General features: G+C 40.9%; 1 protein-coding gene across 2 annotated transcripts in view; it reads right to left on the bottom strand.

The window, feature by feature from the left end:
- The window catches only part of LOC143685039 (uncharacterized), a 193,607-nt gene that overhangs the window by 46,933 nt on the left and 121,524 nt on the right, over positions 1-25,150 (bottom strand). For both annotated transcript variants that reach the window (XM_077162579.1, XM_077162580.1), the window contains exons 26-29: positions 24,426-24,602; positions 15,937-16,054; positions 14,608-14,773; positions 9,059-9,197 (exon numbers count right to left, since the gene is read on the bottom strand). In XM_077162579.1, coding sequence (XP_077018694.1) covers positions 9,059-9,197; positions 14,608-14,773; positions 15,937-16,054; positions 24,426-24,602 — 600 coding nt within the window. The remainder of the gene's footprint in view (positions 1-9,058; positions 9,198-14,607; positions 14,774-15,936; positions 16,055-24,425; positions 24,603-25,150) is intronic.

Genomic DNA, 25,150 nt, shown 5'->3' with positions numbered 1-25,150 from the left:
AGGAATACAAGAGAACTTCCTTAAAATGATAGAGGGAATATATGAAAAACCCACAGCTAATATCATCCTCAATGGGGAAAAATTGAAAACTTTCCCCCTAAGATCAGGAACACGACAAGGATGTCCATTATCACCACTATTATTCAACATCGTGTTGGAGGTTCTAGCCAGAGCAATTAGACAAGAAAAAGAAATACAAGGCATCAAAATTGGAAAGGAAGAAGTAAAACTATCACTGTTTGCAGACGATATGATACTATACGTTGAAAACCCGGAAAAATCCACAACAAAACTACTAGAGCTAATAAATGAGTACAGCAAAGTAGCAGGTTACAAGATCAACATTCAAAAATCTGTAGTGTTTCTATACACTAGCAATGAACAAGCTGAGGGGGAAATCAAGAAACTAATTCCATTAACAATTGCAACTAAAAGAATAAAATACTTAGGAATAAATTTAACTAAAGAGTCAAAAGACCTATACAAAGAAAACTACAAGAAACTGTTAAAAGAAATTACAGAAGCCCTAAATAGATGGAAGGGCATACCGTGTTCATGGATTGGAAGACTAAATATAGTTAAGATGTCAATTCTACCTAAATTGATTTACAGTTTCAATGCAATACCAATCAAAATCCCAACAACTTATTTTTCAGAAATAGAAAAACCAATAAACAAATTTATCTGGAAGGGCAGGGTGCCCCGAATTGCTAAAAGTATCTTGAGGTAAAAAAACGAAGCTGGAGGTCTCACGCTGCCGGACTTTAAGGCATATTATGAAGCCACAGTGGTCAAAACAGCATGGTATTGGCATAAAGATAGATATATCGACCAATGGAATCGAATAAAGTGCTCAGATATAGACCCTCTCATCTATGGACATTTGATCTTTGATAAGGCAGTCAAGCCAACTCACTTGGGACAGAACAGTCTCTTCAATAAATGGTGCCTAGAGAACTGGATATCCATATGCAAAAGAATGAAAGAGGACCCGTATCTCACACCCTATACAAAAGTTAACTCAAAATGGATCAAAGATCTAAACATTAGGTCTAAGACCATAAAACAGTTAGAGGAAAATGTAGGGAGATATCTTATGAATCTTACAATTGGAGGTGGTTTTATGGACCTTAAACCTAAAGCAAGAGCACTGAAGAAAGAAAGAAAGAAATGGGAGCTCTTCAAAATTAAACACTTTTGTGTATCAAAGAACTTCAAGAAAGTAGAAAGCCTACACAATGGGAGACAATATTTGGAAACGACATATCAGATAAAGGTCTAGTATCCAGAATTTATAAAGAGATTGTCCAACTCAACAACAAAAAGACAGCCAACCCAATTACAACATGGGAAAAAGACTTGAACAGACACCTCTCAGAAGAAGAAATACAAATGGCCAAAAGGCACATGAAGAGATGCTCAATGTCCCTGGCCATTAGAGAAATGCAAATCAAAACCACAATGAGATATCATCTCACACCCACCAGAATGGCCATTATCAACAAAACAGAAAATGACAAGTGCTGGAGAGGATGCGGAGAAAGAGGCACACTTATCCACTGTTGGTGGGAATGTCAATTGGCGCAACCACTGTGGAAAGCAGTTTGGCGGTTCCTCAACAAGCTGAATATAGAATTGCCATACGACCCAGCAATACCATTGCTAGGTATCTACTCAAAGGACTTAAGGGCAAAGACACAAACGGACATTTGCACACCAATGTTTATAGCAGCATTATTTACAATTGCAAAGAGATGGAAACAGCCAAAATGTCCATCAACAGACGAGTGGCTAAACAAATTGTGGTATATACATACGATGGAATATTATGCAGCTTTAAGACAGAATAAACTTATGAAGCATGTAATAACATGGATGGACCTAGAGAACATTATGCTGAGTGAGACTAGCCAAAAACTAAAGGACAAATACTGTATGGTCCCACTGATGTGAACCGACATTAGAGAATAAACTTGGAATATGTCATTGGTAACAGAGACCATCAGGAGTTAGAAATAGGGTAAGATAATGGGTAATTGGAGCTGAAGGGATACAGACTGTGCAACAGGACTGGATACAAAAACTCAAAAATGGATAGCACAATACTACCTAATCGTAATGTAATTATGTTAAAACACTGAATGAAGCTGCATCTGTGCTACAGTTTTTTTAATTTTTTGTATTTTGTATTTTTATTTTTTTCTCTATATTATCATTTTATTTCTTTTTCTGTTATCTTGCTATTTCTTTTTCTAAATCGATGCAAATGTACTAAGAAATGATGATCATTCATCTATGTGATGATATTAAGAATTACTGATTGCATATGTAGAATGGAATGATTTCTAAATGTTGTGTTAGTTAATTTTTTTTAATTAATAAAAAAAAAGACAAATAAAGGGAGCTCCATATTTGCACATCCAACCATTGTACTAGTATAAAAATCATACCACCCTCTTCACATTCTAATGAGAATTATCAAAAGAGTGCTGAGTAATTTTATATACTGAGACACTGGATTTAAAAAAAAATTTCTTTGTCATGATAGCTAAAGGATAGAGCTTGGAGTTGCCTAGATGATGTATAAACATTTTTTTCCTATTTCTCACATGTTTTCTGTTGCTCAGCAGGCCCTGCAAAGGGTCCCATGATGCACTCAACAACCATGCAGCAGAGATGCATCTAGCATCCACAATGTGCAAGGCTCAGTACCAGGGGCTGTCCGAGATACAAAGATGGGTCTCACATGGAGTTTGACCTTTCCACCCACTAGGGCTTGATAAGACAGAGCTTGTTAGCCAGCTGCTCCTGTATGTCTACTTAAAACTATGGCACAAAGAAAAAGCAGGACATTCTAATCAAAACATTTATTACCAGCTCAAATCGAGAGCATAGAAGCATGATGTGCCAGCACAACCTTTCCCTGGTTGCTTCTTTCACATCATTCCTGCTTGTCATTACAATCAATCCATTGAATCATTTTCCTGTCTCTCAGCCTTTAGGTCCAGTTGTGTTCATGTCTCACCTGTTGAATCCTTTTTTTTAACTGAGAAATATCCACACACATAGAGCCCAATCATACTGTATGATCAGTGGCTCACAATATCATCACACAGTTGTGTATTCTTCACTATGATCATTTTTAGAACATTTGTATCACTCCAGAAAAAGAAATAAAAAGAACTCATATATCCTATACCCCTTACCCCTCCCTCTCATTGACTCAAAGTATTTCAATCTACCCAGTTTTTACCCTTTATCTTCCCCTATTATTCATTTATTTTTATCCTTATTATTATTTTTTTTTACTCATCTATCCTGGATAAAAGGAACATCAGACATAAGGTTTTCACAATCACACAGTCACATTGTAAAAGCTGTATTGTTATACTGTTAAACTTCAAGAATCAAAGCTACTGGAACACAACTCAGCAGTTTCAGGTACTTCTCTCTAGCTACCAATACACCATAAACTGAAAAGGGATATCTATATAATGCAGAAGAATAACCTCCAGGATAACCTCTTGACTCTGTTTGAAATCTCTCACCCACTGAGACTTTACTTTGTTACATTCCTCTCTTCCTGCCTTTGGTCAAGGAGGCTTTCTCACTCCCATGATGCCGGGTCCTGGCTCATCCTTGGGAGTCAGGTCCCACGTGGCCAGGGGAATTTACACCCCTAGGAGTCACGTCCCATGTGGCGGGGAGGGCAGTGAGCTCACTTGCTAGCATATGTTTAATCCTTATGTGCTCTCTCATCCTGACAACTCTGTGCACATCTTCAGAACTTGCACGTACCAGAAGTGACTGCAATTCCTGGCAGAATTTTAGAGTCCCAAACGCAGCTTGTGCACATACTATTAACTTATGGATGCTTGGAAACTATTAAAAAATATCAGTGTAGTTCAGATGTAAATACAACTGCTATTCTAAGCAAGAGAATCATACAATGTGACATACTCTTTCAAGACACCAGAGTCAGATTATAGGCACCACCACTGATCAAATATTACTCCATTTTCTTGGTTTTCCCAATTCTTCGGTCTAGATCACTGTCCTTCCTAGCACCCATTTCCCCTCTACTAGTTCTTCAGTTCTACCAGCAGTTCTTCAAGAACTGCTCTTGAAGGAACATATAATGACTGTTGTGTAAAGGGGTCTCAAAAGGAGTCCCAATACTTTTAGCATTAGATCCCCTTTTATTTTCTCCCTCTTCATGGATATCATATTTTGAAGGATTTTTCTACAAAATAAGTCATATCAGCCTTCAGGCCAAGTTCTGAGCTGCAAAAAGAGATGAAGAAATATAGTATAAAGGAAGGAGCAGGGCTCTGAAGTCAGAGAGATGGTATGAATACAAATTTTGCCACCAACAAGCTGCGTGAGCCTGGGCAACTTGTATACTTCTTGGAATCTCCATGCCTTCATTAGTAAAAATGCTGAAAACAATTCATACTCCATGGGGTCGGCACATGGTAGGAGCTCAACCAAAGTGTTTGCTCTCCCTCTTATCTCACTCCGGTCTTATGTTTCTGGTTTTAAAAAAAGATACTTGGCTTTTTCTTTTTTTAACCTGTGTAGATTGGGGCAAATGTATCTTTTTAATCACGCCTTTGGAAATACAGAAAGTGGCTCATGAGCTCCTGTGAAACCTATGCAAACCTCAGTCAGCAAACCACGGCCTATGTCTTCTGCAAGGTTAGGTCTAACTAGAGGAACTTGCCAGCAGCACCCAAAGTATAGGAAATTTCTGAGGGACTGAAGGCTGGCTTGTTGTCGTGCCAGTGCCACACCTGCCAACTGTCAGCTCCTAACCAAGTCAGATCTCCCAACAGCCCACTAACACGCCCAAATAGCTGCATCAAATTCCCTGAACTCTTCTGCCACACTCCAGCGGCTGAACTGCCAGTTAGCAGTCAAGGTTCGTAGAATGCTGAGCTGCTTGTGTGTGAGAGAGAGCCACCCACAGCATGATCCCAGGCAAATTGGTTCAAATCACCACCCTGTGGTTCACAGGGCATATGCTAGAGTTTTTCTTAGAGGCAAGATGTGCCGGTTTGAATCTGTTGCAAACCCCAGAAAAGTCATGTCCTTTAATCCTCACTCAATATTGCTGGGTGGGAGCTTTTTGATTGTTCCCATAGAGACATGACCCACCCTATTGTGGGTGGTAACTTTTGATTAGATGGTTTCCATGGAGATGTATCTCCACCCATTCAAGGTGGGGTTGCTTACTGGAGCCCTTCAAGAGGGAACCATTTTGGAAAAAGCTTTAGAGCCCACGCAGCCAGAGTCCTTTGGAGATGAAGAAGGAAAATCCCCCTGAGGAAGCTTCATAAAACAAGAAGTCTGGAGAAAAGCTAGCAGATGTCGCCATGTTTGTGATGTGCCTTTCCAGTTGAGAGAGAAACCCTGAACTTCATCAGCCTGCTTGAACCTAGGTATCTTTCCCTGGATGCCTTGCTTTTATTTGGACACTTTCTAATAGCCTTGCTTTAATTTGGACATTTTCATGGCCTTAGAACATATAAGCTTGCAACTTAATAAATTCTCCTCTTTAAAAGCCATTCCATTTCCGGTATATCACATTCTGGCAGCTTGCAAATTAGAATACAGGGATGTTAAAAAACAAAACAAAACTGCAAAATGGTCTTGTGACCATGGCCAATTTAGTGGCACTTTGCTTCTCAGTCTCGTGAGACCCAGACCGCAGTTATGAACTAGGTCCAGCTCACATGAGGCCTTCTGAGCACCTCCCAGAAATCTCCAAAGTCCACTTTTAATATCTGTATGTTTAGAGATACAAATATAGATAAGCATGAAAATAAAACTAAAGCAAAAAAGAAGAGAAAGCCAATAGAAATTCAAGGACTGAGAGGCCAATGTTGTTTTCTTTAGAGAACCTTTGAAATCCTCCTAATTTAATCTTGTTGCAGGAAGTTATTGTACCTTCAGGTATTTCTTCAAATTTCTCCTTTTTACCCTAATCACCAACAATATATTCAGATTAGAGGCACCTTTCATGCCATTTATTTTATTCTGTCCTTTAGTGTCCCTTTGAGGGACTTTCTTTTTTTTTGCCTTCCTCTGTGACTGAATTGTAAAGGAATTCAATCCTTTAAATAAGGGCTTGGCAAACTTTTTCTTAAAGGACCTGTTTTAGTTTGCTAGGCTGCTGAAAGCGAATACCATGAAATGGGTTGGCTTAACAATGGGAATTTATTAGCTTGCAGTTCTGAGGTTGATAAAAATGTCCAAATCAAGGCATTACAAAGGTAATGCTTTCTTCCCAAAGACTGGCTGCCAGCAATCCTTGGTTCCTCTACCCTGTGACAAGGTTCACAGTGGCATCTGCTGGTCTTTCCCTTTTCTTCTGGGTTCCATTGCTTTCAGCTTCTTGCATTTATGACTCTCCCTCCCTCTCAGTATTTATTCCATTTATAAAGCACTCCAGTAAAAGGATTAAGACCCATTCTGAATGAGGTGGTCACACCTTCACTCATCAGTGGTCCTACTTACAATGGTTCCATAGCCACAGGAATGGATTCAATTTAAGAGTATGTTTTTCTGCACAGCTTCCAAGCAGCAAAGGGCCAGAGAATAAATGTTTTCAGCTTTATAAACCATACAGTCTCTGTTACAACTACTCAACTCTGTGGTTAAACTGCGAAAGCAGCCATAGACAATACATAAATGAATGGGCATGGCTGGGTTCCAATAAAAGAGCAATTATATGTATAATCTTTTTTTTTCTCTGTTATCGTTTTATTTCTTTTTCTGTTGTCATTTGTTAATTTTTTTAATTAATAAAAAAAGTTAAAAAAAAAGAGCAATTATGGGCACTGAGATTTTAACTTCATATAATTCTCATCACTCAAGGAAGTATATTCTTTTACTGATTTTTTTCTCAACCATTTAAAAATGTAAAAGCCATTCTTAGCACACAGGCCATATAAAAACTGGCATGGGCCAATGACAGTAGTTTGCTAGCCCTTGCCTTGAATAGATGAGATTGCTTAGAACTGCTGTATCACCCAAGAATTTATCATCTATGCAAATGATTAGTCCACCTGGCATTAAAGATAAGCTCAATACTCAGGCACTTCCTGCATTGACTAATAAATAACTCCTGCCCAGAGATGAATGATTGGCCCTGGGCATAATGACTCAAACCGTGTTGGAGGAAGGCACTAATTTCCATCTGTATATTTTCCGAGCTTGGCAGAGGGCAGGACAACAGGGGCAGAGTGAAATGTTTTGTGCTTAGAAACATGCGCTAATCCAGTAAGCTGAGCTGATCAATGTCACAGAGAAGCAGGAACCAGGTATTAGGTGACTTATGGGACCATTTTCCTGTTGTCCTAGATCCAGATCTCCCCCAGCCCCCTCCCAATCTATAGAAGCATGCTGCTTTCATTCAAGGTTAAAGTTCTGCTCTTTCTTTTTAAACTCTGCAGAAGTCTGCTATTATCTTAAGGGCAAAGTTCCTTGGGATAAACAATCATATTTGCTCGGCCTTGGTGAGCTCCGGGAAGGGTGAGGGAATTTCCCCAAGCTTCCGGTCTCTTAAGATTATCTAAGAATTTTCCTTATTTGCAGGTTCAGCCCTCAGTAAAATGATCAAGAGGAGTGACATTTATCTTTCAGCTTCTCATTTTTCTCTCCTCCTTCCCATCTCTTCAGAATGCCCCTTCTATCCACACTGCTGGGGTCTCACACCTAGACTTCTAATTCCAGTCTGCTACTTACTGGCTCTGTGATTCCAAACACAACCTGAAGAGCTGTGAGGAAAAGGTCACTACGGTACCAGCGGCCAGGGGAGATATAACAAAGGAAGACCTCGTGGGGCGGGTCACCCTAGGTGGTTCTCTCTGGAGGAACCACACTGTCCCACTGCAGGGTCCTCTGCAAAATGTGCTGAAACCAGATATAGGACATAATGCCCCCTGCTCCTCCAGCCTGAGAGTGCCGGGATGCAGAAAGCATGCCGGGACAGAAGGGCTCCCCTGGAAGAACAGTGCCAAACTGAACCATGCATAGCTGAAGTCCAAAAAAGATGTTTGGGGTATATTCTTGTTTCTTCCCCCTTTTGTACTTTCCTTACACATTCTGATTTTGGGGTTTTAGATCCCTGAAGGCTGACAAATATCCATCTGATGATCTGTCAAAGCCTCTACATCCTTCCTGACAGACTAAGCTACAGCACAGAAAGCTGTTCGTCAATAAAAAGAGAACACATTAGACTGATCTTTAGCCTTGCTGAATTTAAATTCTAAATCCAGGGTCCCCTGATACTCAGAGTAAAGAAAATGCAGAGTAGAAACAGAAAGTATAGTGAAGTACAATCTGCACATTTCTACTCTCTGTGGTAGGAAGCAGCAGCTGCAATCCATAGGTGCGAGCACTGCCCACTCTGGCTGAACACTCACACTGCAGCTTACTCAAAGGAAGTAAATTAACTGACAATTTTAAGAATAAGTTGAGACCTTCAGCTCTGGCCCCCTGCCTCCTCCCATGCAAAGCTGATTCAAACCAGAAACACTGTGAATCTTAATCCAAACTAATGTTCTCATCAGTCATGATTAATCAGTCAAATAAAACATCCTTTTTGTATGCAGAAAACTTAATATGGATGGTACCTCTGAGGCCAGAGGTGAATTTATTTATTTATAATTTAGTTCGGGTAGTCAATTCTATTGGCTTCAGAAGTGCAGTGAAAATTCTGTTCTTCTGAAAGATTGGAAAAAATAAATGGAACTCTTAGAAATAATAATCCTGAGAAGCATAACAAATATCACTCCCCCAAAAAACCTGAATACTGAAAGCGTCAAACAATATACAAATTAACTGTTTTGAAATCATATTTAATAAAATCAAGAGTATTATCTGAGCAGAACATATTCTACTTGGACTCCCTTTCCTTGCACAGGACATGTTTTGTCACCAGTGTCCTTTTGACTACTACATTATCTAACCTTGCCAAGAGTGGCCTCCCTGAAAGGTCACTCTGCACGCATCTTCCCAGAAGACTTTACTAGACAGGGTCAGCACTTCTTACCGAATGAGATGCCTTGTGGCAGCGTCAAACTGCAGAAACATAACCTCCCTTCGAAGAAGGAGGGCCTGGGCCACCTGGTTGGGGTCTTGGGGGTTCTGCAGACTGTCAATCATTTTCTGCAGCTCTTGAAGTTCAGACCCTAAAAGGTGGACAGCATTTTAGTCTGACAGTGTGGAGTAGGGGCTATGATAGCCAGCCTAGTGAACCATTATTTCACCCTCCAAAGCTAACTTTTCACTTACATGGATTTCCTCTTCTTTGTGGCTGTGCTAATTATATGTTTTGCAAAACTAGCAAAGCCTTCTGCTCTAGAACCCAAGATCTGATTTATCTTTCTTTCCTTCCTTCCTCACTCCCTCCCCATGGAAGATAAAAATTTGCTGTGCTTTTAAGCACAATAAGAACATACTGTTGAGAGTTTAGAATTTACAAGGCTACAGTCCCTAAAGAGAAAACTAAAGTTACAAGTAATAAAAAGTATAGGCCTCACACTACGTCCATTAGAGACTTGACATTTTTATCAATTATAAACCCGCAACCATTTCTCATTGCCACACTATCCAAATCAGCCTCCTAGTCATTGCCTCATGGGTTAAAGAAGACTCAAGACCATTAAAGACAAGCAAAAAACAAACCAAAAAAAACCCTCCCCAAACCAAACCCCTCTATATGCATAGGATATACTTATCCATATCCATACTTATCCTTATAGGCGATTCTAGCTGTTTCAGGAGTGGGTGGGGGAAATCTCTATTTGGTTTATTTCTCAGATCCTAACTGTAAGAGTAGCTTGGGAGTAAATCGTGCTGGGCCGAGGAACCTGGCCTGGGGGCTGGCTGGCTGACCTCTGTTATTGGCGCTGGGAAGGAGCTGGTTAGAATGAGAGAGCACAGCAAAAACAAATGATGATCCCTCAGGCAGCACCAATGGCCAGTGCTTCGATATGCAGCCCAAGGCAGGAGTGAGATGAGACACCCACCCAGGACATTATGGGGGTTGTTCTTTCTCAACAGTTGGTCCCCTGACCCGAGCAGCCTTTTACCCTCCCTGGCCTGGCACTGGCCTCCTCCAGCATTCACCAGCTTGGAAAGCAGAGAATTGAGGCTGGGGATGCTGTCTGCTGGAGCTTGATCCAGGCAGACCTAGGACTGAGAATGATTACGAATATTTGCTGTGCATTCTCTTGGTTTTAGGAAAAGATAAACAGTTTGGATTTCATGTCCATTGGATGATTTCCACATAACAGAAAGTTTTTTTTCTAGTCTCAAAATAATTGAGTCCAATCATCAAACTTTTCATGACTTCTCCAAATCTCATGGTCATATTGGGTTTAAGGAAACTTCCACCAGAGCAGTAATCACATCACAGTGAATGGTACAAGAACTTTTATGGTAGTGGGTGGGAGGAAGGGTGGTTGGTGAGTCTCATTCATTTAATGCTCAGTGGGTGTTTTTTTGTTGTTGTTGTTTGTTTGTTTTGTCTATCAGCAATACACTCTGTCACGCTAAGCAGAAACCTGGAGTTAATGTATAGTCTTCTTCAATGACCATAAAAAAAAAGGAGAATAAAACATTGAATCGACCCAAAGATGAATGCTTTGCAAAATGTAAAATGTAAAATGTAAAAGGTAAAATATAAAATATAAAAAATGTAAAATGTAAAATATAAATGTCAAGTTACAATATATTTGGGCAAGGGCTGAAGGGAATAAAGACAAATAAAAAGAGTTCACTCGGTAGAGTGATTGGATGATAGGTGGCTTTTCTCTTTTCATTATTGCTTATACAGTGCTGTGTGTGCAATAAATAAAAATGAGGAAGGAAAAAAAATTTTTTTGCATGTTCCAATCAGTTTCCCCCAAAATGGTTATGTGCTGAGAAGTGGCATTATCATTGAGAAACAGGTTTTCGGGGGGTGGGGTGGAGTGAGGGGGGTGAGTACCTTTCCTTTATTTTCTAACTTTAAAATTCTCACCCCAGCTCTCCTTTCTTTGTGTGGTGGTGCTGTTTGGCAAGAGGGAAGTGACAGGTGCAGGTGGGGAAGGGAAGGGAAGGCAGCCTGTCTTAAGGATGAGGCAGATGGTTGCTAGCTGGTAGCAGTAGCTGGGGGTGGACTCTCTGCCTGGAGATATCAGGAAAGGAGCCCTTCTGTTCCTTTCTGCAGGAGGGTCCTTCTCAGGCAGTCAGTGAGAGGAATCACAGTGGGTCAGTCTAGGTGTGAGCATTCAGAGCCAGCACACTCTGTTCTTTTTGTCTGAATCTGTACATCGGGCCTGAGGAATTTGGGTTTCATTGGCTTCCTGGTCCTGCATGAGAAAATCGCATTGGAGGCTCCTACGTTCTGACTCCATCCTGTGCTTCACACTGACTCCAAAGGGAATTGCTGGCGGGAAGGAGAGGATTTGGCAGGATACACAAAGAATGCTTAGAGTTACTGCCTTCAGTCAAGTGGGAAGACCTAAAACTGAAATCTTGAGTGTCAATTTAAAATTATTTTAAAGTTATGTAAGTGCACAAAAGTCATCTGATCTAACTCCAAGCAGCTCTGAGATGGCTTAGGCTCTGAGGTGGGTCTGTGCATGCATAGGCTCTCATTTGGTTTTTTCACCTTCATTCTCCTTGTCTCTGGGAATGAGGCCAGGAATGGAGTAACCCAACCCTTATTATTATTATTATTATTATTATTATTATTATTATTATTGCTTGGACAGGCACCAGGAATCGAACCCAGGTCTCTGGCATGGCGGGTGAGAACTCTGTCTGCTGAGCCACCGAGGCCCACCCTCCACCCTTTTTAAAAGATGATTATTTTAGAGTGGGATTTTTGTTGTTACTTTTAGTTCAATTTGCCCTTTATCTATTTGCAGCAGAACTTTGCACATTGTCCCTGGAGCACAAATGTTCCATATCCCTAATTGCACACCTTGGAAAGCCTGGGCCCCGCTTATCTAAATGGTTTCTGGTTTAATAAGCATACAAAAAAAAAAACAAGAAACCAATTTCCTTAATCCTGAATTCTAGGTCTTCAACAGTTGGCCTTGTTGTTTTCCCACTGTTCTCCACTGGTACTTTGGGCTAGATTGATGAGTTCTGCTTTCCTTGGACTAGCTGTATGCAGTCTGCCTACCACCTTTGCCAATACCCTTTTTTTGTCTTGCCAGGACCATTTCTCCTTTATTTTCCTGCTAATTCAAGTCCACCCTTCCCCAAGTCAGGGCAAGTCCCCCAGATCATCTTCCCTGCAGGCTCTGCCCTGGGGATGTTTCTTCCTCTCAGCTGCTGTATGATGATTTCATTTAGAAACAGCTCTGGATCTGTCAATTTCATCTCTATAAAATGCCAGTTTCCCCACCCTTCTTTCTCCTGTCCCACATCTGAAGCTCACCCCCATATCCTCCCAAGAACAGCTCTCCTGAGTGCATCTTAGCCTATTTTTGGAGTTAACCCCATTTATAACAGCCCCCAAATTAGTACAAAGAAAAAGATCTAAGAGTGATTTGGAATTTCTCTAATCTTTTGACACCTATTGAAGACTTGCTAGTAGTTTTGAAAGCTCATCAGGCTGCAATAATTCTGTCCTTCCTGCTGATGTGGCACTGGCCCCACCCTCTTTTCGGTGTTTCTTTCCTCCCAGTTCACAACCACAGGCATCAGTCTTCACCCAGAGTCCCTCTCACATAAAGCCGACAGATTCCTTCAGTGTTCACTAGCATAGTTCAATTCTAGGTGGGGCCAACTCAAGGGTCTCCACAAGCATATTTCCTTTATGCGCCAGCCGGGGAGGAACAGATTCAGAATGTATCACATTTGCCTTCAAGCCATTTCATTTAAATAGGCATATTACCCCCCATTTCTTTGGCTCTCCTCATCCTTTTAGAATTGCTGTATTTATTTTATAACACTTTGTGACTGATAAATATTTACATGACTAGTGACATAATTTGGATGGGAGTCAAATTAAAAAAACAAGATCCAGTCCCCTGCTTCTGATAAACCCAGCTTACAAATCATTTCAGTGTCTCAAATTTATTTAGTATGCTTATTTTATAATCTGGTGCTGAGTTAGAGTTCGCTGATTAACACTGGGACTGCAAAACGAAAGCCTCAATTATTTTTACTACAGGACCATCATGTTGTCATTAGCCAATCTAGGGCTGTCTGCTTGCTTCTTGGCAGTGAGTGCCCTTAGTGCCTTGGCTCTGACTTTATAACCGAGAAATTAGGATTTAAGGGATGATTTGATTACAGAATCATATTACTTTTGCTTTCTGGTATATTGGAGTAGACAGAGGAAATACCTGAAATCCCTGGGCTATAATTCAGCTGTTCTGATATCTGAAGTGATTGTAAGGGCCCCTATCTTTGTGCCTTTGTGACTATAAGAGCTGTTATTCCCTTTATCCCATCATTTTCTTGTAGGGCAAAGGCCCTAAGACTAATGAAGAATTTGAAGTCAGCCATGAACTAGTTTCAGCCCATTACTTTTGTAAATCATATGGGCCAGACTCTGCTTTTAAAAGATAACTCGTCTGGGGTGCAAGGGTAGTTCAGTGGTAGAATTCTCGCCTGCCGTATGGCAGACCCAGGTTTGATTCCCGGCCTATGCACTTCCCAAACAAACAAGCAAGCAAACAAAACAAATGAAAAACCAACCAAACAAAAATTCAACAAATAGTGCTGCAATAAGGGGATATTCACATGGAAAAAGAATGAAATGTGGCCCCCACCATATAAAAAAAAAAAGATAACTTGTCTTCTTTCCTTTAGGCTTACACCTTTAGTATTGAAATGATAGCTCTGCCTCCCCTCCTTTCTAATTAAATTCTATCGAAATAATAATGATAACACTGTTTCTTTTTCCGCTTAGAACTTGCTGTTTGAAATTGTAATGACCTCACCTCCCCTTGCTAATATCCATGAAAATCTTGAATCCCCTAAACTGGGAGAGACAGATTTTGAGCCGCTAGGCCATCTGCTCTCCCACTACACGCCTAGTAATAAATACTTTCTCTCTGTGAAACCCTGGCGTCTCAGGAATTGGTTATTAAGTGCATAGAGCAAAAGAATACATGGCCTTTGTCTGGTAACAACTTTGCAATGTTATTCCACGAATAACAGCAGGGAAACAGAATAAAAGAAAACTATTATTTAGTGAAGGCTTATATTTGTTTCTAGAATTTTTACATAGGTTTTTTTTATTGACAGAACATCTCTCCGAGACAGGTATCATCACCCCCATTTAACAGATGGACAAACAGAGATCCGGAGAGTAACATGCACAGATTTTAGTAACAAAGAGGCAAGGCAGGGAAAAGCCTAAGCCTCTTCACTACTGACTAAGGTATACTTTGTGATTTTAGCCCCTAAACGAGGATCTAATCAGATAAATGTGCAGTTTGGAGTGTGCAGTATCTGATTTATGATAAGACTGTTCCTTTGCCCTTCTTATTACTGTCATTGATGAGAAAACATTTTAGGTTTATTTTTCCATGTTTTAAGAACTTCACAGAATTCCCATTAAATATTAAAAGTGATGTTTCAATTACTTACCAATGCCCTCAGTTCCTCCCCAGTTGCCTCTCAAGGGGTTTGGACATACAGGAAAATCAAAACAGGCTGGACAATTTCCAAGTTTAGCAAAACTGAAAAGGTAGGCCACAATGTCATGGAGAGAACCAACCAGCTGCAGAGTTAACTTTAAGGTTCTGAAAGCTGCCTGTGGGTAAACCAACACAAAGAAATAATCTTTAGGAAGTTTCTAAGAGGCATACAAAAATACGTAAGTGTTCGGCAAGCAACGATGGTTCAGTGGCAGAGTTCTTGCCTGCCATGCTGGAGACTCAGGTTCGTTTTCCAGTGCTGCCCAGGTTAAAAAACGTTAGTGTTGATTAGGGATGGTATCTTTAAGCAAGAACATCCAGGTAAATATTTTCACAGTAAATACAGGAAAACATCTAAAAAAGAGAGCTATGAATCTATTCATGAGCCAGGGTTTTATACCTTTGAACAGTGTTACTCTTGTGGATGATTAAAGCAATATGACTCTCTTTGTTTAAAGCCAAAAGTGCTTCAAAATATGTTTGCATTACAATCAATGAATTACAACGGTCACAAGTAAATTGGCAGGAGGGATCTACATTCAGACAACATTGTCACCTGTAAGCAGAGTACAAATTACCCCAGATATTTATCAACATATTTTAAACCAACACATAACTAAAAATCAGGCATTGAGTCTTAACTAACAACATTTAAGTGGAGGAAAAGTGACAAATTGTGGTCTACTGATAGCAGGTAGTATTTTTACATTTTCAAAAACACACCTGGAAAGAAAGGGCAGAAAACCGTGGTTACTATACAGGTTTTCACTTACAAAGAAAAATCAGGATGCTCCCAAGCTGCCATTTTCAACATTACATTTTTATTTAACGCATATGAGTGCTTTATGTGTTTCTATAAATAGTCCATTTTTTTTTATGGTTACCCATATTACTACACAAAAATTTACTATCAGTAAAATACGTATATGGAGCAACCCCTCCAAAAGCAGCTGTGTTAAATGTGGGGCCCAAACTTACATTCATCGCATGGCATCAGGGTGGGGTTGTCCTCACTGGTTTGGGACAAACTGAGGATTCACAAGGAATGTCAACAGCACACTGACATTCAGTAATGGCCAGGGAGAAATAGGACTCATGAAACAATGAGGCCCAAGAGAAGTTATAATAAAGGAGGCAGAGACAGGAGGAGTGCTGAGAAAATGTCAGTCAATAGAGCTCTCTGAAAAGAACAAGAGACATTCTCTGGAACTCCTATGCTTAACTGTGAGCCATAAAAAACAGCCTGTTTTCATTCTGGCACACATAAAAGAATGCATACCTTTTCTGGCAGAGTTTTGAACATAACCAGCACTTCAGAAGGATGGGGTATGAACCATAAATTGAGGAAGGTTTTTCCATCAGCAGACAGCAAACATCGTGGCCTGGGCTGAAAACTCCTGCAGCATTAGAAGAAAACACCGGGTAATTTAGCAGCATTTCCCACCAAAAAAGGGGGCATCTTTGGGCATGAACTAAAGCCACCCTCTCAGGCCACAGTGCCCAAACTTATAGTTTGTGATTAGGTACCTGCCCAGCTACCCATGCCTGACGGCAACAGCCCACCTTTTCAGGCAACTCCCAAGTGGCCTGAGTTAGAAATAATTCAAAGAGAAGAAGAGCCTTTGGGCTGAGTTTCAGCTGTGTTGGAGGAGATGGTGGGTACAGAGGAAGGAAAAAGTGTTTTGCACATGCACATATTTTCTCTCACTTAATTCTTAGGACATACATATTTTTGCTACTGTTTAACAAATCAGGAAATTGAGGTTCTGAGTGGTTACCTAGATCTCACTTACCCAGCTCCCAAGAGACAAGATTGGGATTTACATGTCTCCTGGCCAGCTCCGCAGACCTGGCTCTACTCTTCTGGTCTCCAGTCAGGTTCTCCAGCCTCTGGCCTTCTTTTCCTTCTTTCTCCTCTCTGCTCTCCTCCTCCTCCAAATACCTTATCATTTCTTTGGTGGTGGTTTAGCTGCCTCTTTGTGGCAAGTTTATACACAAATGTATAATCCGTACATGTCTTTCTATGGATTAACCCAAGCCCAGGTACCCCCACCTGGCCTGAGAAATAGACTATAGCCAAAACCATTCCTAGCGGCACCAGAGGAACCACAATCCTGAATTTTACATTAATCAATGCCTCCCTTTTTTCTGCAGCGTTATTGCAAATGGATACCTCATTAAGAGATATGTGTTTGATCTCCATACAAATGGAAGCCCACTATCTTTCTACCACAGCCATTGCAGGGAACGTCCTCACCTGATTTCTGTATCATCTCAGGGTGAAGGGAGCACACTGGGAATGAGGGTAGGGTGGGGGTGGGACTGTTTCCCATTCCAAAGATTAGGTGCCATCAAGTTGATCTTGCAGCTTTCCTCAACAGCACTTTTTAAAAAAATATTTTTATTGACAAATCTTAACTCGCACACATTCCATACTTGGTGCACAATCAGTGGCTCACAATATCATCACATCATTGTGTATTCATCACCATGATCATTTGCATCACTCCAGAAAAAGAAATTAAAAAAAAAAAAAAGAAAAAACTCATACATACCATACCCCTTACCCCTCCCTCTCATTGACCACTAATATTTCCCTCTACCCAATTTATTTTACCCTTTGTTCCCCTACTATTTATTTAATTTTTATCCACATTTTTTTTACTCCTCTGTCCAGATCCTGGATAAAAGGAGCAAAAGACACAAGGTTTTCAGAATCACACAATCACACTGTAAAAGTTATATTTTTATATAATCGTCTTCAAGAATCAAGGCTACTCGGACACAGCTCAATAGTTTCAGCTACTTCCCTCCAGCCACTCCAACAAACCATAAGCTAAGAAGGGATAGCTATATAATATAATAAAATTATTTAATTTTAAATATAAAAATAACCTCCAGGATAACCTCTCCACTCTTCAACAGCACTTACTAATTGGGCTCATCTGATGTGGAAAACGATTTGGCACCAGAAGACCTGATTTTAAGTCCAACTTCTGTCACCCGTGTGACCTTAGACAAATTGTTTTCTTTGTCTTTTCATCTATAAAATGTGGATAAGTATCATTCCTAACTCATAGAATTTTTTAAAGAGTATCAAGTGTGGGGAAAGTATTTTATCAATTGTGAGGGGCTCTACCAAGTTTGTTATTACTATGCGGCATAGTGCCTGGCATGTGCGGGGGCAAAGTGGGCTGGGGTGGGCTGGGGTGAGGTGGGAGTAGGGGCTAAGGGTGCTGGGGTCCAGGAGAGAAGCATGTGGGAACTCTCAGAGCAGTTTCTTAAGATGTGGGAAGTTGAACATGCTAATGAAGGACTTTCTGAATTCCACCTCAGGCCTTTCTTGATTATGCTAGAACAGACTCACCTGACAGACAGACAGACAGACAGCAGAAGGATGTGTGCATTGGACATGTAGTCCACCTTACCCCCCATCCACTGTGCCGGGGCCCCCTGCCCCCTCTTCACCCAGTTCTAGGAAACCGTGTTCATGCCCCTGGCTGCAACTACCCTGCAAATGGCAGTGACTCCTGGATCCACATTTGCCACACTGGCCCCCTCCACAGCTCCAGAGTTCCAACTTGTCTCATCTTGGCTGGCAGCACCGCAAACTACTTCAATCAATAAAGGCAAGAACTGAGCTCATCATGTCTTTCCACCCCAATCCTGTGCCTCTTCCTGTGTTAAAGGAACCATACACCCTCCATCCCCCCCACCCCCCCATCCAGTAACTGAAGGCAGAAATCAGGAAGTCATTTTTAGATTCTCCCTTTTTACTCCTCAGGTCTTATTGATTCCATTGCTAAACACCTCTCACACCTGCACACAGTTTTCATTCCCACTTCCATTGTCTATAACAACATTCTCAATAGGAGGCTCTGTGACTTTCTAGGGAGCATTTTGGAAACAGTGGGGGCACTTTTTGACCATCACAATGATGCTTATGAGGAATAAAATTATCTCTGGGTCACTGAAAGAGATTCAAATAACCCTTCTACTTATTAAGGTAAATTAAATCATTTTAACTGAACATTGAATATTTCCAATACCAAACATTCTGAATATGAGGTTTTGTGAATCATTAAAACTCTACCTGAAGTGAATTGCTGGTCTGGAACCTACCTTTTAAGTCACAGGGTTTTAATCAGTTGATTCTCAGGTCAGGAACAAAGTATGATTTTTGTTTGGAGAACTTCTTTATTTTAACAACCACAAAGCCAGACTATTCTTGTCCAGATGCAGATAAAAGTAGCTTAACCTAGACTTGTCTCCATTACTGAGTTCACAGTATTTTGATAGTGCCCCAAAGAAACACTGAATAATAAGCCCAAGGTCTGTGTCTGAGGTCTGCAGCCATGGGCCTGCAGTGAGCAGGCTGGCAGCTGCCCCCAGCAGCATTGCTGAACCCAGTTCTTGGCCTTTGAGAAGCACGTGCATCGCTGGAGCTATAAGACCCTCTCTAAAAAGCTATCCTTTACTTCTCATGTTTTATTTCCTGTCATTTCCACCCCTGCCTGAAACAAGCAGGTTTCTATCTAGGAGGGGCAGAGATGACAGGAGAAAGCTTTCGATGCTCAATGCAGGGAGCACAGCCTGATTCTCAGTCTTCCAAGGAGAACTGTCACCCTGCCATCTCCCTCTCCATTCCCCTTGGAATGACCCATCAACTACCTGACCTGATGGTCCCTTGACCTGTTCAAGATCATCTCTCTTCATTTCCATTTCCCTTCAGCCCCCCACTCCTGGGCCACACCTGTGACCTTGTCACTGTTTGGAACTGTATCATCTCCAAAGTCTCAAACTTCAATATCCCAATCTACCAACTGTATTAGTCTGGGTTTTCTAGAGGAACAGAGCCAACAGGAGATATCAGTCAATATTAGATTTATAAAGGTGTCTAAAACCCACAGGACAGGCTGTAAAGCTGGCAGCTCTGATGAAGTGTCTGGTCAAACTCTACAGGAGAGGCTCCCTGAATGAAGAGTGAAAAGATCTCTCTTTTTCCTTAAAAGCCCTCAACTGATTGGATTATCTCATTGATGGGACACACGGCTTAGTTGATCACAGATGTAAGCAGCCAAAAATGCAATCAACTGACTGATGCCTTAATACACCAGCCTTCCAGTTCATCAACCAGCCACAAAATGTCCTTGCAGTAAGGGTCAGGCGAGTGCTTGCCTGACCAGACCACTGGGTATCATCACTTGGCCAAGCTGACACCAGAACCTAGGCATCACATCAACCCAACCCCATTCTTCCAGTTTTCTCATTCATTCACTCTGACTAACCCTCCTTCATCCCCACAAAATATGTTCACTGACATACAGTGTTCTGGACTCCTTCTCTACTTGTCAGTTCCTTTATGATTTCACTTTCTTCCCTACCTACACTGCATTTCACAATCAAGCACATGAGCTATTCTCTCATAAGCCCTTTCAATTCTCTGCTTCTTTCTGCTTCCAACCCACCTCCTTAGCAAACTCCCAACTCTGGATCCCTCCTAGAATTCTGTTTCCTGATTCTATTTGTACGCTGCTAAACACAAGCTGGAGAAAACCACACCACTAATTATATTGATGCTACAATAAGTAAATGGTTTCTAGCCTGAGCTGAGTGTGTCACCCCAGGGCAATCTTTTTTCTTTCCTTTGGTTAGCTGTCACACCCATTTCCCTTTTCAATAATTGCTTGCCCTCTTCAGGCCCCATATCAAACTCCAGCCAGACTATGATAACATGGTTGGCTATTTCTTAATAGAATTAAAGGCCAATTGATTGGCACTCCCACCACTCCCTCTTGGCCTACCCACAAACATGCCTACACATCTACCCCTTCAACCAAGTATAAAGGCAGAGGTGGGCACCTGGGAGACAAAATAAAGATGCTTCTACCTTTAAGGACCTTACATTCCAGAGTGAGCTAGACAAGCATACATGATAGTACAATAAAAGTACATAATGGATATCTATAAAAGTGCAGAAGATACATCAAAGAAGAAGCATCTGACACTTGTTGGGAGCATCAGGGAAGACTTTATACATAAGGCTTCTGAGCTGAGATTCATTATCTCCCTCCTAATGGCACATCTATCCCTCCTAATGGCACAGCCATCTATTTATCTAGCCCAGAAATACTAGGTGACATCCTGGTTCCCCCCTCTCTCTCAGCTTCATGTTAAATCCAGCACCTGACCTAATTGATTTCACCTCCTAAACATCTTCCAATTTTAGTAGCTTCCTATCATTAATCATTATCTTGCTCCTTTCTTTCACATCACCTGAAGGACAAACACCAGAATTCTGGATCTTGCCCCACTGCCATTCCCTGTACATCCTATTTCCCATTGCCATACCCTGTGTATGAGCCACATAGAAGTCCATAGATTGTCTCACATCTCTGGGCCTTTGTACATGTGGTTCTTCCAGCTTGAACTGAAATTCTCTTCCTTGTCCACCTGGAACACAAATCATCTTCCAGGCCCAGATTAAGCTTTTCCTTTATGCTAAAGCATTCCATATTCCCCACCCCATTCTCTAATCCCTAGGATAATATTGAGCATTTCCTGGGGGGTGCTTCCATTATACCTTATTTTATTCTTTACTATACTATATTGCAATTACATGTCTATTTCACCTCAAAAGCAAGGGTCATATCTAACTCATTGCTGTACAGGGCTTGGCACCATGCCTTCGGTGTATTGTTGTTCACGTCATGCCCTGAAGCAACCAGCAGTGGCTGAAATCCAGCCTGCTCTTTGTTTGCCAAGCTCTGTACTTTGGCACAATGCTGCACCTGCCAGAGGAAAGGGCGCCTTCTTCTAATTAGCATAATGTAGCCCAGTGGGATAATGGTAGCTCTGCCTGACACATATGAAGAGCCCAATTAATGTCAATGTCCTCTCTCTCTGCCCCCTTTTCACTTCTCCATCAGCCAATGCCACTATTCCTGGGAGCGCTGACAAATGTAACCCTAGTCTCCAGATTCCCAGTCTCCTCTGAGTCAAGGAAGGGAAGAGAAACCCCACGGGTCTTCCTTATGAGAGGACAGCTCCCCCAGGCTCCTCTTCCATAAAGCCCCAGGTTTGGGGAGGTCTCTGTTAAAGTTAAACGTGGTGCATTACAGCCTTCTAAATAGCAACTTAGAGTTTTAAGCCTACAGAACTCATGGAGCTCTTCTAGTCAAAGTGTCAAAGTGGCAAATTCATAGCAGGAAGTTCACCTTTCTCCCTTCCCTTCCCCATGATAGACATTGCCAATCAATTCCAACCCTTTCACAAGCTTGAAATAGCTCAGAATCTACTGATAAATTGCTGGAATTTAAAATAAAATCCATTTCTTATTCATGATCTAATCCAATCCCTTATTTTATGAATGACCTCCATTCCCTGTCCCTTATGACCTCCATTCCTCTACTCTGTCCCCTCCATGACCGGGGATTCACATTTATCATTTCACAGCCCTGTTCCAGGAAGTCTTTCCTCAGTAGTCCCATTCCTTGGAATCCTGTTTTAGACACCTTAGCACTAAGAATCTTAGCATGTTTAACTTTAGAGAGCTGCTTCAATTTCCTCACTCATTAAAGGAAGAGATTAAAGCCAAGAGATTGAGGTCAAGTGATTTGTCCAAGAACTTAAGGCAGTTTATGACCAAATTGGGTAAATTTCTAACTCCCAGGCTGTGGCCCTTCTCCACTACACTGTGGCTGATGCCCAATATCCATGAGGAGATATTCATGGAACCAAAGACTTTGGAGTTTGAGCCTTACCAAGTGCCTTTCCAAACCTTCCATATAAGATAGAAGTTCCTTCCTGGTATGCTACCTTTTTTATGTGAGTGTATGAAAAGGGACATGGTAAAATTTAGAGAGTTTAGGAAGAAGGATTTCGGAGTAGCAGAGAAACACTGACTCTATCAGTCACAGTTAGTTCATCGGCTGCCTGGCAATGGAACCTGGCTATAGGTGAGGCACTCACTTTGCTCATACTTTCTTGGCCCAAGACCCTGCCTTGAAATTATCACATATTAGCTGAACAGATAGTTTAGGGCTCTAGGCTCTCCACGCTAAATGACTGCTTCCTTTAACCTTTAGGAAACACAGTCATCCACAAAAAGCAATAAGGGAATAAATAGAGCAAGATCTGCAAGTTTTTTTCCTGTCCACAGCATGACCTCCTTATTTGGTTGTTATGAATGAAACTGATTAGAAACAAAAATGGACCCCTTGAATACATTTTGTACTAAACACAAAGGTAGTAAACTCAGGCTTGGGCTTCTGGAAGCTATTTTTAAAGTCTGATCCCAAATAAGATTGGATTTATAAATGGTTGACTTGGCTAGTGGGTAGTTGAGAGACAAAATGTCCCCAAGTAACAGAGTTAAGAAGTTTTAGAAGATTATCCTACGATGTTTAAAATGAGAGAAAGATGCACCGCAGCCCACTAGGCAGCAGATATCCAGTGAAGCCAAATAGGGTCCATCTACTGAGGTATCTATACCCCACTCCTTTCTGAAATGCATTCTTTCATTAGGCTAATCCTGAAGTCCACCCAAAGCAAATTTACTGCCTGAGCTCATGAAACAAAACACATATTCATAAACTGATTGCCTACTAAGTACCGAGGTAGAACTGCCCACTAATTTGATAGCCAGCCTTCTATCAGTGAAGGGCTTAAGAACTTCACCTTCTTTCATTCTCTAGCCCATTCTGCTGTCCCAATTTTTTTGGTGAACTCCAACCTTCTTGTCACCTCCTCTTTTAATCATGCCCTGGAGGAGAGTTGAACACTCCATCTTTGTGCCATCACAGGACTTCTCACACATCTCTAACATGTTGTCATTGAAGTTACTTGTTTTTTGCAAAAAGCTTTCCTCCCGCTATACTGAATTTACTTCCAAAAATAATGACTTCTCTACCTTTGTAACTCTAGTACATAACAACGTACCTGGTGGGAAGAAAGCAATAAATAAATGATGGGTGAAAATGAATGCATGCATATGAACATGGTCATATTTATTGAGTCTTATTGTTATTCACCATTACACTAAGCCTTAAGGTGAGAGAGTAAGGAATGAGGCAAGTTCATCCTACAGGGTGCTTTTGCTCTCCCTTGGAGACTACACAAATGTATGACATCTCCCTTTCCACCTCCACCCCCACCTCCCTTTTTTTTTAAGGAAGCCAGGTCATTAACTGCACAGGTATGCTAATCCCTTCTTAACTCTAGATAGGCTGAGTTAAGAACATTTGTAAAATTGTATGAAGCACAACAAAGAAGTCTGGAACAAACTCTGCTCTATCACTTAATGCTATTCTATGTCATTTTTTTTTTCTCTATCAGAGAAATACAGAAAGTCACTGATTCATCCAAAGCACTGGTTCATCATAGCTTATTTCTGATTTTTTCCCTACTTCACTGAGTATAATATTTGAAGCCAGGACAACACAGCTCCAGATCAAGTTTACTTATTTTAGATGCTGGCTTATATAAAAGGGTGTGACAGATGAAAATCTCTAGACTTCTGAGGGGAAAACAAAACTGCATAGATTGAAAAAGCAGTCAAACAACTCATACACAAAGAACCCCTTCTGGGTTCAAATACAAAGATACTCTTATTCTGGGAATGCTACCTCTTTCTTTTGTCCTCTGAACCAGAAGATCAAGGTCAAGTGCAGTAAAAGGAGCCAAGGTTTCCATACCAAATTTGACAGTCTTTCCCCGAGAGGGTAGGGCTGTATGGGGGAGTAACAAACTCTAAAGGAAATTACACACCTGGGGTCAGCCTTGAGGCCTTCCTTGGAGTCCCTCAGCCCCTTCTTTTCTTGCAGTTGTCCTACCATGAAAAAAGTATCCCTGATGGTAGGGAAATCATCCAGCAGGGCTCTCAGGCTATTGCAGTATGCCAGGATTTGACTCCGGAGAGCATAGTGAGACATGTGGCGGTTAAATCTGAAAAATCAGAAGAAGAGATAATATCATGACGGTGAATCCAAGTTGTGCCATGCCTCACAAAAGTTCCAGGATCTATTTCCCTGAAGGACTTGTTTTTTTTTTTTTTTAACTTTTTAAATTGTATAGTATAGCATATATACAAAGCAAAGAAATAAAAAAACAATAGTTTTCAAAGCGCTCTTCATCAAGTAGTTACAGGACAGATCTCAGAGTTTGTCATGGGCTACCATACGATCGCTCATATTTTTCATTCTAGCTGCTCCAGAATATAGGAAGCTAGAAGGCTTAAATATTTTTCATCATAAAATTGACTTTTGTTCCTTCCTTTTTTGTGAAAAATAACATATATACAAAAAAGCCTAAATTTCAAAGCACAGCACCACAATTAGTGCTAGAACATATTTCAGAGTTTGACATGGGTTACAATTCCACAATTTTAGGTTTTTACTTCTAGCTGCTTTAAAATACTGGAGACTAAAAGAAATATCAGTTTAATAATTCAGTATTCATATTCATTTGTTAAATCCTATCTTCTCTGTATAACT

The sequence above is a fragment of the Tamandua tetradactyla genome, chromosome 5, assembly GCF_023851605.1.
Source record: "Tamandua tetradactyla isolate mTamTet1 chromosome 5, mTamTet1.pri, whole genome shotgun sequence".
In the NCBI taxonomy this organism is placed as follows: Eukaryota; Metazoa; Chordata; class Mammalia; order Pilosa; family Myrmecophagidae; genus Tamandua; species Tamandua tetradactyla.
This window is presented reverse-complemented; position numbering and strand designations above follow the sequence as displayed.